The sequence below is a fragment of the Euleptes europaea genome, chromosome 1, assembly GCF_029931775.1.
Source record: "Euleptes europaea isolate rEulEur1 chromosome 1, rEulEur1.hap1, whole genome shotgun sequence".
NCBI lineage: Eukaryota > Metazoa > Chordata > Lepidosauria > Squamata > Sphaerodactylidae > Euleptes > Euleptes europaea.
This window is the reverse complement of record NC_079312.1, coordinates 106,094,312-106,109,288: the sequence shown is the minus strand read 5'-3', so window position 1 is coordinate 106,109,288 and position 14,977 is coordinate 106,094,312. Positions and strand designations below refer to the sequence as shown.

At 41.2% G+C, this 14,977-nt stretch overlaps 1 protein-coding gene across 1 annotated transcript in view; it reads left to right on the top strand.

Moving 5' to 3' along the window:
• Positions 1 to 1,964: 1,964 nt before the first annotated feature.
• KCNIP1 (potassium voltage-gated channel interacting protein 1) overlaps positions 1,965 to 14,977 on the top strand; it is a 410,402-nt gene continuing 397,389 nt past the window's right edge. Inside the window, exon 1 of the mRNA XM_056859711.1 lies at positions 1,965 to 2,438. Coding sequence (XP_056715689.1) covers positions 2,378 to 2,438 — 61 coding nt within the window. The 5' untranslated portion in view covers positions 1,965 to 2,377. The remainder of the gene's footprint in view (positions 2,439 to 14,977) is intronic.

The following is a 14,977-nucleotide window of genomic DNA, read 5'->3' as shown; positions in this document are numbered from 1 at the left end:
CCTGCTATTACATCTCCAGCCGACAGAGATCAGTTCACCTGGAGAAAATGGCCGCTTTGGCAATTGGACTCTGTAGCATTGAAGTCCCTCCCCTCTAGGATTGCCAGGTCACTCTTCACTATCGGCAGGAGGTTTTTGGGGTGGAGCCTGATTAGGGTAGGGTTTTGGGAGAGGAGTGACTTCAATGCCATAGAATCCAATTGACAAAGCAGCCATTTCCTCCAGTTGAACTGATCTCTATCGGCTGGAGATCAGTTGTAATAGCAGGAGATCTCCAGCTATTACCTGGAACTTGGCAACCCTACTCCACTGCCCAAACCCCACCTTCCTCAAGCTCCACCCCAAAAACCTCATACCTGTGGTGAAGAGGGACGAAGCAACCATACAGCCTGGGCTAGTCGTGGTACCATTAGCCCAGCTTTCTTAGGGTTTCAGTCTGCAAGCCAAGGGCCATGTTCAATCCCCCAGCAGCTTCCAGACTCACCCTCTTTATTTTTGTTAATATAAAATCTCTTTTAGCTCTTGGCTAGGCTCTATTACCTGCAAACAGAGGAGGATCAGAATCTTGGCCCAGATCCCATACACCGGCCATAAAGATGTTCCCTGCCCTCCTCTCCTACTAGAGAGATGTCTGCTGGCCATCCTTACCTTTAAATACCTCATCAGGTCCCATAACAAATTTGATGGAACTAGCAGTTAAGTTCTTCACAATTAATATATCACATTCAATGCAGCTTCCTAGAGGAATTACATTCAAAATTTAAATAGCTATAAATGATGGAATATTTGTATTTCTAAACTACTTATCTACATAATAAAAGTAACTGGATATTTTTTAGTTGCAACTATGATGTAGGTACAACCAAATCCACTGTGAAATTAAATATTCCTTTAAAACAGAAGATTCTTCAGCAATATGTAACTAAGGTTTAGAGAGCCAGTGTGGTGTAATTGTTAAGAGTGACAGACTCTAATCTGGAGAAATGTGTTTGATTTTCTACTGCTCCACATGAAGCCTGCTGGGTGACCTTGGGCCAGTCACAGTTCTCTCAGAACTCTCTCAGCCCATGCAGAGGCAGGCGATGGCAAATGGCCTCTGAACGTCTCTTGCCCTGAAAACCCTATGGGGTTGCCATAAGTCACCTGTGGCTTGATGGCACACATACACACACACACACACACACAATTAAGGTTAGTGTGTGTGTTTGAGAAAGAGACTGAGATTCATCCTGCTGTGTAAATAGCGGTGCTGTACACATGATTATGCATGATTTATATCTGAAATGTTGGTGTATAGGTGATCTATATCATGTTATGGTCATGAAATGGCAAACAACGTATAAATATCAAAATGCAATAATTGTATTTACCCTAGATCCTCAGTTGTACAAGTGATTCAGGTGAAGGGCTGATACTAATATGCTAGGACCATCATTACAGATTTGGATAGTACAAAAGATGAATGTCCACAAAATGGAAAGTTCTATTGTGTATGCATTTTCAAGGGGCAATACAGCATAATTTAATAGGTATAGTAAAGCACTTCCTGTGACTGCTGTCATGGTAATTTTGCTTTTCCATACACTGTGCATGTGTTTCGTACAACTGGAATCAACTGCCATTCAATTTGAGATTAAAGCTATTTATGAATCTGGCATGTGAGAAAAGACCCCATCTATAGTGTAACTTAATAGTTGTTTTTTGTGCAGAACATAGTTGCTTTCCCGGAGTCCTTTTGCCTGATAAGAATTTAAGTGAATGCTATTTCCTGTCTATTTTTGTAAGACGATTAATCAGCAGGGACAAGCTTTCTGCACAATCACAACTTTGACAGCTGGTTCACTTTATTTTCCATTCAGCGATTTTTCATTCATTCATTCATTCAGGACTGGTACTCAGCCCGAGTCCCTTGGCATCCCTTGAGATCTTCACCAGACATACAGAATGGTAGTGTAGTATACAATGGGAAGAGATGCTCTGATGCTGTCTCCGTAGATGTACAGGCTTCTAGTTGGAGGCATAAGGGAATGAGAAAAAGAATTAGCTTGTGTGTTTGTGTGGCTGTGCTCCAGTAAATATTTTGATGCATCTGCTGCCAGCTCTGGTCTGAGGGAATCTACCTAGCATTTAAATTTTGATAGGGAGCTGTTTTGAATAATAAGAGTGCAGCCGGCTGTGAGTCAGTGCATGTGTGTTGACTGAAAGGGGGAAAAAATCTCAAAGCTTCACGCTCGCTGAACGCTGAGCTGCAGTGCTTTGCTTTCGCCGCCTCCTCTTCCTTCTAGTAGATATTTCAAACAGATTTTTTTTGTTCACTGGGGGGGTGGGGAAGAACGGGGGAAAAAACCATAGCCCCCTCACCCAAGTAGCAGTTGCAATGGGTGCTGTAATGGGCACGTTCTCTTCTCTGCAAACCAAACAAAGAAGACCCTCGAAAGGTAAGGAATAACCATATCCTTTTTTCTCCTCCTGTGTTATTTGTGAACGTTGTATTTTATACGAGTCGTTTTAAAAAAAAAGAATGAGAAAAGAAAAAGAAAAAAGCATGTGCCACTTGCAACTACCACAGCTCCATGGATTGTTAGGGGCAATTTGCACAAATAGACATGGAAGGTCTGTGTGTGTGAGTGCCTGTCTCTGTGCGTTAGGGGTTGTAGGAGAATGAGGGTTGCTTGGGGGTTGTTTTGTAGAGGGGGGGAGATGCTTTGTGAAACGTTGTAATCCTTCACACGGACATGTGTGAGGAGGAGAACTCAGCAGCCTTCTGGGCAGTGCGCTTGCGGAAGAGACCTGTTTACTCCCAATCCCATGCTGTGCTGTTAATTCCTTGGGGAGTGAGATGAGCATATGGCGAAACGTTTCCCACCTGGCCTTTTAGGACTGCCTCGAGAAATTAGATAAATGCATTAAATTCCTTTCATGATCTGTCAGAAATCCAGCCACTGTCTGTCAAATAGGCATCATCTGGAGAGGGAGGGAAAACATACAGAGATATTTCCCTACGGAGTGCAAGGGGGGAAAAGGCTCAAAAGAGGGAAGAAAGCAAGAAGCGTTTCATTGTTGTTGTTTTTAAATAATCTTTAGATCGGCAAGCCTTGCCTCTTGCATGCTAATATTCCAGCCAAAAAGCGGGTGGTTTACTTGATCTGTTTTGTGAGTGGGGCTAACTCAAAAATCACAGGGCGCTGGTAGGCAAGCACAAAGTTGGAGGCACGCTAGGGGGTGGGGCTGGAATACACTAGACTGTACAAGATGGGAATTCTTTCTAAAAAAACAAATACTCTGGGGACTCATCCATACAGGGTTCTTTTAATTTAGGGGACCTATATCTAAAACAGCATTTGTGAATCCCTCAGGTAGCAAATCACCGCCTTTGAATTGGATCTTGTCTGAGAGTTGTTGTTACTTTGGTTTGTCCCCCCCTCCTTTTATAGGATCAACCACCTCAACGTATCTTCATATGACAACAGTGGTAGGGCCAGATCATAGACCCAAATGAATTGGTGGTGCAATTCTGGTGCAAGGATGTCCAGTGAAATTGAGCACAGTCAGAACATCACAACATGCTTCTATGTGGGTTGTAGCATGAAGTTAGGCTACTTGCTACTATAGAAGTCCATGGGGTCTCAATAGCCTAATGGTGTGCAAGATTACAGCCTATTGCTTGTATATCTTTTTTCTTATCCGCTAATGGGGGGTTAGTGGCATAAAATATTGATTCATCAGACCCCTCACATACCGTTTGTAAAGAGTGGGAACAACCCTGTGCATAGGTGAACACTCTGAAGTTCCACTGCAATGATTGTCCCTGGCATATGTTGATATGAGGCATTGTCATCCTTTGACACCAAACAGCCAAGATAAAAACTTGCTAGCCAGCTGTATTTTGTGCACAGGAAATCATTCTGATTCCCGCTGTCTGAAATAGTTCTGTAGCATTCATGTTGGTTGGGCATTCAAGGCGTTAGCCATTATTTGCAAGCAGTATGTGTGTGATAAGTGCTATCAAGTCACTTCCGACTCATGGAGCCCCTGAATAGTTTCTGATCATTCTCCATTTCTCTGTAGGATTTTCTTTGGAGAGTTATGACTTGAAATTGCTTGTGGGCAGATTTCCTCACTGATTAACACACACACACTCAACAGCACTGCTGCTCATGTAGGCCACTTTCACACATGCTGAATAATGCACTTCCAATCCACTTCCAATGTACTTTAACGATCATTTGGGAGTGGATTTTGCCATTTCACACAGTAAAATCCAGCTGCGGAGTACATTGAAAGTGGATTGAAAGTGCATTATTTGGCATGTGTGAAAGTGCCCGTAGTTAATTGGAATTTTGTCCTGTGGTTACCAGCTGGTGGTGATCTTTCAGCTACAGGTGCCAGAAATGGTTTGCCAAGAAGAGTTTTCTAGTAGTGCTGGTGGAATCTGTTCCTTGCTCATACTGATTGTGCCACATACAGAAGAACAGACTGGAAGAGCTTTTGGGCATTTACAGTTAAGACTGCATGAACTTTTTGTCCCTCCATATACATAAAGGAAACTTTTGACAAGGCAATCAAGAACATTTATAATCCAATGAACAGAGCAAGTTTCTGTAAACTGAATAGGTAACTAGTGCCATCTGCTGTCCTCCGTTGCTGTCCCAATACACTTTGGACAAGTACAAGTGGTGAGATGTTTTCCATACTTTCATCTGTAACTGCTAGGAAAGTTATCAGTATCATCCTAGGTAACATAGCAAACTGTCAAATGTGTCAGGGTCACCAACAGATTACATTATTGTAATGCACTCTATGTGGTGCCGCCCATTCAGAAATTTCTGTTGGTCCAGAAAACAGCATCATACTTAATGGCTACTAGAGATTAGGTCTTTGCAGTGGTGGCTTCTAAATTTTGGAACTTCCTCTGCAGAGAGATCCATCTGGGGCCCTTCCTTTTCTCCATTTAGGAAATGGATAAAAAAAACTCCCTGTTCTTGAGAGCTTTTGAATGGGAATGAGCTTGAGTACCTTATTCCATTGTGTTTTTTGGGGGGAAATGCTGCAGTGTATTATGGCTATATTGGTTTTATGTTTGATTGGGTAATTACGTCTTTGGTATTTGTTGTGCTGTTATTGATAGGCTCCTTTTTATGTTCAAAGGGATATGGAAAGTGTGTTGAACCATTTATGCTTATACATGATTATGCTACTGTCCATCTGGAAAAAAAATAGCGAGAAATCTTTAGCTTCATGTAGAAACAACTTTTTAGTGACTCTTAGATCTGTGGAATATCTGTAAAGGTTTCAAATGAAGCTTAGAAACAGATGATACCTTAAAAGAATACTTCATATAAAGTACATTACACAGCAACATGGAACTTATTATAAACATGAGCCCTCATTGATCATAGCATACATTCTACAATATTGCCTTGGCTGCTCAGTCACTCTTGTCTTAATGTTATTAGATGATTACAGAGGAGTTTGAAAAAAAAGTGTTTTGTTAAATATTAGTGGTGTCTGAGTAGCTTACATCCAATCCTAAACCTGCTTCCTGATCTCCAAGATCCATTCATTTTAATTGAACTTTCTTCTTGATACACATGCCTAGTGATGATGCATTCTTAGAGTTTTTGAATGTTACAATATATTAATCAAAGAGCAAAGGACTGGTTGAAGCAGTTGAAGATGCATTGCGAATAAATTTAGAATCTGCTGTTTTTCACTAGTGTCACTCATATAATGCAGCTCTGGAGTACAAAAAATCCCTGAGGAACTGTGGCATGGCGTTTAAAATCCGGGTACCGTATATACTCGAGTATAAGCCGACCCGAGTATAAGCCGACTCCCCCAAATTTGAGGCCAGAAAAGGGAATTTCTTATTGACCCGCGTATAAGCCGAGGGTCAATAAGAAATTCCCTTTACTGGTAATGCTGCGCTCTAAAATGACGGCCACCATTTTAGAGCGCAGGGATGATCTCGTCCCTGCCCCAGGTTGCCCTCCTGCCGGCCTCCTGGGCCATCCCGACCCACCCCGACCCCAGTGCCATCCAAGGGGGGGAGGGGGAAGAGCCCCTGAACCCCCTACTCACCAGGAGAGGCGGCGAATCGGTGGCGGCGGCAGCGGCACGGCCTTCCCGGCCCTGCAGGAGGCCCCTGCAGGCTGCTGCCGGCCGGAGGAAACCTCGCGGGCCCGGCGGCGGCGCGGCCTTCCTGGCCCTGCAGGAGGCCCCTGCAGGCCACTGCCGGCCGGAGGCACCCTCGCGGTCCCAGCGGCGGCGGCAGCGGTGACAATGGTAAGTTCCCCCCTCCCTCCTCCCCCTCCTCCCTCCTCCCTCCTCCCCCCTCTACCGTATTGACCTGCGTATAAGCTGAGTTCGGCTTTTTCAGCCGTTTTTTTAGGCTGAAAAACTCGGCTTATACGCGAGTATATACAGTAAGTTCATTGTCCAAGTGTTTTGATGATGCTCTCCTTGAGATAACTAAATTTCCTAAAGATTAGGACAACCTGGGATGCTGCTGTACAGGGTTCTAGGTAGGAAGGGAGGAAAGGTCACCCTGTACTGAGGCATCCATTCACTGCTGCCAGGTGCCACCAGGGAAAGAATGAAGTAGAACCACACAACAAGATTCAGGATTCGCTGCATCCATTCCAGAGCCTCACTCTTCTGTTATTGATGAAAGATGAGGTGTATTGCTTGAAGTATTTGGTCATGTGAATGTTACCTGAGTAGGGCCTGCTTCACCCATTTTTAGAGTCATCATCTGGTGGTACTGGAAAGTGGCATGAAGTTGCAGCCAACCTATGGCAGCCCTGTAGGGTTTTCAAGGCAAGAGAGGAACAGGGATAGTTTTCCATTGCCTGCCTCTGTGTAGCAACCCTGGACTCCCTTGGTGGTCTCCCATCCAAGTACTATTCAGGGCTCAAACTGCTTAGCTTCCAAGATCTGACAATAGCCTGGGCCATTCAGGTCAGGTCATTATCTACCAATGGAAAAATAAAACCCAACTTCCTCTTTACACAACAGTATACGACTGCATTATATCTTCGTATAAATATCCTGATTACGAATCTCCTTGTGGAACAAAATGATCCATTATGCTTGTACTCAAATTATGTGAGAAGATAGAGAAGTAAAGCATGATTCTAGACAAATCCTTGTAGATGTAACTAATGTTTCATCAGTTTTCCTCAGTTGAACATGGCTTGAAGGCCACCTCTGATATCACTTCTGTGTATTTGTATCTTAAAGTCATCAATGCAGAACAGTGTAAAATTCTCTAAAAACCTGGATCATATCATGATATGACACAAACTCATGTTGTATGCAGTTTTTACCTAGTTCTGTATTTGCATCTTAAGAGTCAAATATGGAAATATGCTGAGTGTCTGGAAACTGCTATAAGCAAAATGCTAGATATGCTGTCATGTATCCTATCATTGACCACTAGGGTTGCCAGGTCCCTCTTCACCACACGCAGGGGTTTTTTGTGGTGGAGCGGAGCCTCAGGAGGGCGGGGTTTGAGTAGGGGAGGGACTTCAATGCCATAGAGTCCAATTGCCAAAGCGGCCATTTTCTCCAGGTGAAGTGATTGCCATCTGCTGGAGATCAGTTGTAGCAGGAAATCTACAGCTAGTGCCTGGAGGTTGGCAACCCTATTGACCACTTAAACCCAACTCTGACCAACAAGCAGCCATGTGGTATCCACATGAAGTCCAAACCACATGGATGCTCAAACATAGAGTAAACTGCTGCAGGATAAGCTTGCTATGTGAATTTTACCACACTGTAGTACACCTTAAATATTGATTTCCTTTGTAGGGTGAAATTATCTGATCCACATGGTAAGCAGCTACAGCAGAAATAGCTACCATATGGAATAGCCTCCAAACAATTTGGTTTCAAGTGGCCAATACGTGGCTGCTTGTTTGATAGTATGAAATGAGCCATATGGTGGTGTCATTCTGCTCATTACATATATCTAGTAACTGTGATTCATTTTTCTGCAATGGACTAATCAGGAAAATATTAGCTATGTACTCTAAGACATTAGGTAATGGAATAACTAAATATAAAACCATTTTTTATTATTATCTGTATTATAAAACATCCAATTGCTAAGAAATAAGGACATTCATAATCCTCAGGAAATCCTCAAAAAAACCCACTTTGAGTTGATGTTAACAATATGTTCAAAATTTGCCCTTTAATTGCTTGCAATGTCTGTTTTTGACTGTTTAGCACCTTCATTGTTTTGGTTTGCAATTGGACATGATAAGCATTTGAATAGTTTTCCATCTACACAACTGGAATGTTTTCTTGTATCTGCTTCATGGATGGCTTCTGTGTCTTAACCAGTGGGGATGGTTCAGTTTATATATCATACCACAAAAATTGCCATTTTAAAAAATTATTTCATACATAATAATAATTACAAAATAAGGAGCTACTTATTGTCGAAGGCTTTCACGGTCAGAATTCATTGGTTCTTGTAGGTTATCCGGGCTGTGTAACCGTGGTCTTGGAATTTTCTTTCCTGACGTTTCGCCAGCAACTGTGGCAGGCATCTTCAGAGGATTAACACTGAAGGAGTGACACTGTCCTTCAGTGTTAATCCTCTGAAGATGCCTGCCACAGTTGCTGGCGAAACGTCAGGAAAGAAAATTCCAAGACCACGGTTACACAGCCCGGATAACCTACAAGAACCAAGGAGCTACTTACTTTCCAAAGAGAAATCAAAACAAACCAATAAACACAACTAAACTTCTCCTTCTTCTTTATTTGCAAATGATCCTTTCAACATAACTTAATACTGGAATCCAGTATGCTTCCCAGCTTTTAATTTCTTTATTATTAACCCAAGCACTAACCTGCCTAACTAATTTCACTATATCTCAAATTTTCCCTAACCCATCCATTTTACTGGGAAGATACTCTGTCTTCAAAAACTAGCCAAGACCAGCCTTGAAGCTGTTAACAAATACTTAACTACTTCTTGTACTGATAAAATAATTACATAAAAAACCTCAGGGGCCTTAAGTAGTACTATTAACAGGACCTTTAAAATAGTATCAGCTGCCATATTCCAATATTTCTGTGCATGTCTCATGACCACCACATGTGGAAAAATCAGCTTTATCTTTAGGACAAAACCAACATGCACCTGAGAAAGTTAAGTAAATCTTTGATAACCATCACGGTGAAAGATGCCATTGATGCAACATTTTATAGGTATTTTCTCATAGCTGTAAACTAATGAAAACAGTGACCCTTCCAAGTATATATCCCTCCGAACACCCTGACTTAGTACATATCCTAAACAACCATGCCACCTTGTCTCATGGCTTTTCACTGCCTTATTTAACCGCAAGGTATACAAGTTAGACAGAATATTATACTTATTTTTAACACGGGTAAATCTTCAAATTTTAAAAGCTTTCTTAATCCATGCCTTTTTAAAAAGCAAAGTAAATAGCTTTAAATCTGTAAATAATTAAACACATGAATAGTCAGATCAATTTAATAGTAAATCTGTGACTGTATAATGCTTCATACTGACAATAGCATACCATCTGTGACTAAAAATGCCCAAGTTTGTAGGGATGGATGCAAACAGACACAGATTTACATGCCCCAAGAGGAGAGTCCAATGAGCAGTCTTTCCACTGGACCACTTGATAATATTTACCGTTAGAAGTAGCGATTTAGAAATAATGATAGCCTCAAAACCTATAACTATGAACTTTGAGAATTAATGTCCATAGTTTATAAAATAATGAGGCTTTGTTAATGAATCTCAAACCTCCTGACATTTGGCCCCATTTACAATGGCCCACCCCAGATCTTTTTTATGAATAAGAGGTACAGTTGCAGGGCTGGTTTTGTTAGGGCCCTATCATTGAACTCTCACCACTTTTGGAAAAGGGAATGGACTGGCTGAGGTCTGAGGGTGAGCTTCCTCAAGCTGGTCTTTCCATGTTTTCCTGGAGAATACTTGGAACTCAATCCTGTTTCAAAAGATCCAACCAGAAGTTCAGAAAAAAACTGAATAACAGCAAGAGCCCCTGTGGATCATTGGTTCTTATAGGTTTCCGGGCTGTGTGACCGTGGTCTTGGCATTTTCTTTCCTGACGTTTCGCCAGCAGCTGTGGCAGGCATCTTCAGAGGAGTAACACTGAAGGACAGTGTCTCTCAGTGTCAAGTGTGGCAGGCATCTTCAGAGGAGTAACACTGAAGGACAGTGTCTCTCAGTGTCAAGTGTGTAGGAAGAGTAATATATAGTCAGAAAGGGGTTGGGTTTGAGCTGAATCATTGTCCTGCAAAAAGTATCAAAGGTAATGTGCTAATCATTGTCCTGTAAGTATCAAGATAATGTGCTAATGAGGGTGTGGTATGTTAAAATGAAACTATTGTATCCTGAAGTGATCTGTTAATGTGTGAAATCCAAAGCTAATCCGCATGGCTATTGTGGACTGTAGTTTTTGTTAGTCTGGAGGTTTTCAGGACAGGACCTCCAGACTAATAAAGACTACAGTCCACAATAGCCATGCGGATTAGCTTTGGATTTCACACATTAACAGATCACTTCAGGATACAATAGTTTCATTTTAACATACCACACCCTCATTAGCACATTATCTTGATATTTACAGGACAATGATTAGCACATTACCTTTGATACTTTTTGCAGGACAATGATTCAGCTCAAACCCAACCCCTTTCTGACTATATATTACTCTTCCTACACACTTGACACTGAGAGACACTGTCCTTCAGTGTTACTCCTCTGAAGATGCCTGCCACACTTGACACTGAGAGACACTGTCCTTCAGTGTTACTCCTCTGAAGATGCCTGCCACAGCTGCTAGCGAAACGTCAGGAAAGAAAATGCCAAGACCACGGTCACACAGCCCGGATAACCTACAAGAACCAATGAACTCTGACCGTGAAAACCTTCAACAATACCCCTGTGAATCATTCCATTTATTTATTTATTTATTTACTTACTTACTTACTTACTTACTTACTTACTTATTTTTTACTTTATTTATAGTCTGCCTTTCTCACTTGAACTCAAGGCAGATTACACAGAGTAAGCCAATACAATCAACAGAAACGGGACACTCAATAAGCAATACAATAGATTAGGGTTGTAGAACCAACCAGAAATCTAAAAACAAAAGTGAAGTAAAACCTAAGTATAAACATGACACATTAAATTATGCAAAAATTACACAGTAGGCTCTTGCTTACAGCAAGCTATTCATAGTAGTATAGAGTCTACCACAGCCTTAATAATTTATTCAAGTAATTTTGTGAATAGTTTTGTACAGTGCAACCCTATTGCCTGTGTAGAAAATCCCTTAAGGAATAATTCCTTTTTACATAGTTTGTGGGAAAGCACAGGAGCCTTCCTGACCTCCTCAGGTAGGCCATTCCACAAGATAGGGGCCACAACAGAGAAGGCACATGCATGGACAGTTGTTTTCAGGTTGGCACCCACAGTTCAGATGAGCAAAACTGCCATGGCATTGCAGTGTAATTCCTTGCAGAGCATTTTCAGTTTAAACTGATTGATTTCAAAAGGCTTAGGCTGGAGTAACTCTGGATAGGATTCCACTGTTGGCTGAATTGGTCCCATAGTATGGCAGTAAATTCTTCAGTCTTGCTCAGGCTTGAGGGGCCAATTCATAAAGTAATTTGGGCTTTAAATTACTGAGCAATGGTATTATAATTGAATAAGCTTAAATCCCCTATATGATGGCAGGTCCCTGGCAACCAATGCATAAAACCCAATATAAAATGAACTTGGTTGGTGATGGCAGCCATGGAAGAAGAACTTCTTCAGGCAACATACTTTGACAAACATACAAACATACCACAAAGAAATAGTTGAATAAGTTACCATTCAAATGTGATAAAGTGATCCAATTGTCCGTAACCCAATCTAACTAGTCTTCATTAATTTTATTCATATAATTTTGGCTAATTGGCTGTTATTTTGGATTGCTTTTCCAGTCTAAAAATATTTTAAGATATTTTAAGATAATAGATGGCCTGTATCACAGGCAACTATTACAGACTGCAATCATAATCTTGGTCATTAAAGCATCTGTTTCTTGTTTTTTTTTTAAATCAGGTATAATTAGTTTCATTGGCCATTTTTATCAGGAGTTATACATACATACTTTTTTGCCAATTCTGAACTCATGCTGTTCCTGAGGATCCTCCATCCCTCACATGCAACATTATAGGGATCGTTTTGGGCTGCAGCTAGAGTTGCCAGCTCTGCGTTGGGAAACACCTCAAGATTTTGGGGGTGGAGCCTGAGGAGGGCAGGGTTTGGGGAGGGACTTCAGATGTGGTATAATGCCATAGAATCTACCTTCCAAAGTGGCCATTTTCTCCTGGTGCCACCTGGAGATCAGTTGTAATAGCGGGAGATCTCCAGCCACCACCTGGAGGTTGGCAACCCTAGCTGCAGCAGTTGGGAGGAGGAAGGAAATCCTGTTTTGCTTATGAAATCTGAGGTCACATTTACTAACTGCACACAAGTTTTCACATTTGTAATCATACAGAACAAATTTCATGTACTGATGGGGAGCAAATTAATGTACATCCATGGATAATGGAATGTGAAGTGGGCTGATGTGAATCAAATGGAATGTGCACTGGGAAAAATTCAGTCGGTATGCTTAGCTTTGTGGTTCAGTAGGAGGCCAAATGAATACAATATTCCTAGCAACTGACTTTAATTTCTGCTGAGTTTTCTACTTATCTGCTTGAAGAGCTATTTTTCAATAAGGGGTTAAACAGTTTTGAGCCCTCCATGTGAAATGTCTGAAGAAATTAATCTGAGTTACTGCACTATCATTTCTAATCACCTCCAGCATGGATCAATGCACTGCACATGGCTCATCATGGCCCTCCAAGCTGAAACGCTAGCAAGCGTAGGGCATTTTTCTGAACAGACAGGAGCCAGCAGATGCCTAAGGCAATAATACTTTCCACTGCTTAATTTGCATCTTCTTGTTAGCCAGAACTGCTTTTTCCAGTCTTACTGTGTCCTGCTGCGGGTGGATGTAGCATACATGCACTTCAAAAGTGGTAGAAGATTTTTCAAATGGCTAATTGCTTTCTTCTCTAGCTATATTTAATTGTTAGCATTGCAACTCTTAGACCAAGTCTCACTGACACATATAAACACTGGGTTTCAGTCTCTAGAGATTTTCCAAAGCCATACCCAGAGGATGTGAAATAGCAGGTCATATTTCTGGGTATCTGACACAAAAATGTCCACTCATAAATATGTACACTATAACATGGATTTAGTGTGGTTGTTTTGACATTATGTTAACCCAGATAGCCACAGTTTAGAGGCTCAGAAAGAAACCCAGTGTAGTATAGCGGTTACAATGTCAGAATAAGATCTGGGAGATCCATGGTCCAACACCCACTGTGCCATGGAAAGTTGCTGGATTACCTTGGGCTGGTTACACACTTTCAGCCTGGCCTACCTCACAAGGTTGTTGAGAGGACACAATGGAGGAGAACAGAACAATGTAAGGAACTTTGGCTCTCCGATGGTGAAAAAAGCACAATATAAATGAAATGAATTGGTGAATCAAAGAACTACATGTCATTGCTGCCTACCCTGTACCCTCTAGTCACACTTACTTTAGTAGTTCCAAGAAGAATACGAAAAAGCAGCAAAATGTAGAGTGCGAAATAATTGTGGAAAACCACACAATGTAGGAGTTAAGGGGTTGTTTGAACCACCTTATAAAAGTATACAAGCATAAGAGTAATGGTCTGTCTAGTCCAGGATCGTGTCTCACACAGCAGTCCCCAGAAGATTTACAAGTAAAGCACAAAGTACAGAACATCTCCCCAATACTGCCCCCCCCCCGTGCACTAATATTTGGTATTAACTGCCTGATAACAAGGTTGGATTTAGCCATTGTGGCTATTGGCCATTGAAAGTATGTACGCTCGTATTCTCTATGAACACATCTAATTCTCTTATAAAGCCATCACTGCATACTCCAGAAATGAATTCCATAAGCTAATAAGTAATTTATTTATAAATTAAAATATGTGTACCCCTCCTTTCCTCTTGGTTCAAAGTGACTTACAGGTAATTGTTAAAACATAGATTACAACCAAATAAAGTGAAAACCCCAAATACTTTCCTCTCTTTCTCAAAGATGCCTGTTGTTCATATCCCATCAAAAATGGGGCAAAGAAGCCTTGTGGTGTCTCCTGTAGAGGTCTGTCCTGAACCCACTGCCCATTAACTACACAGGCTTCCCATCATTTCTAATATTATGGGATAGGAAAAAGGAGTTCTCTCCCCCCCCCACTTTCTCCACTCAATGCGCAATTTTATAAACATCTGCCATGTTCCACCTTAGTGGTCTTTTCTCTAAACTAAAGATTTCTTAGCCTTTCCTCAGAGGGAAGATGCTCCAACCTTTTGATCATTTTTGCTTACTTTATTTATCCATCTTTTCTTGTGCTCTAATAACCTTTTTGAGATACCAGAAGTATACACAGCATTCCACTCATAGATTTGTACAAGGACATTCTGATACTGACCATTTTGCTTTCAGTCCCTTTTCTAATATTCCCTATCATAGAATTTTTAAATTATTGCATACATCCTGCCCTGAATACCTGTTTGTAAGAATGAACCAACATGCATTCACTTTCGAATACAAATGGGTACCAGTGCATGGATAAATGTGGTGTTTGTATCATATGAACAATCAAGTGTACACTGTACATGGATTGTAAATGGGTTCACTTTAACTTGTGAACAGGGCTAGTGAGTCAGTATTAACATTGAGCTATCCACTATGACTCTAAGTTGACACTATGACTGTAGTTCAGACCCCATTAATATATACTTAAAGTTATAACCCCTTCTCTCCACCATGAATATCACATTACACTTACATTGAACCTTATTTGTAATGTTGTCACA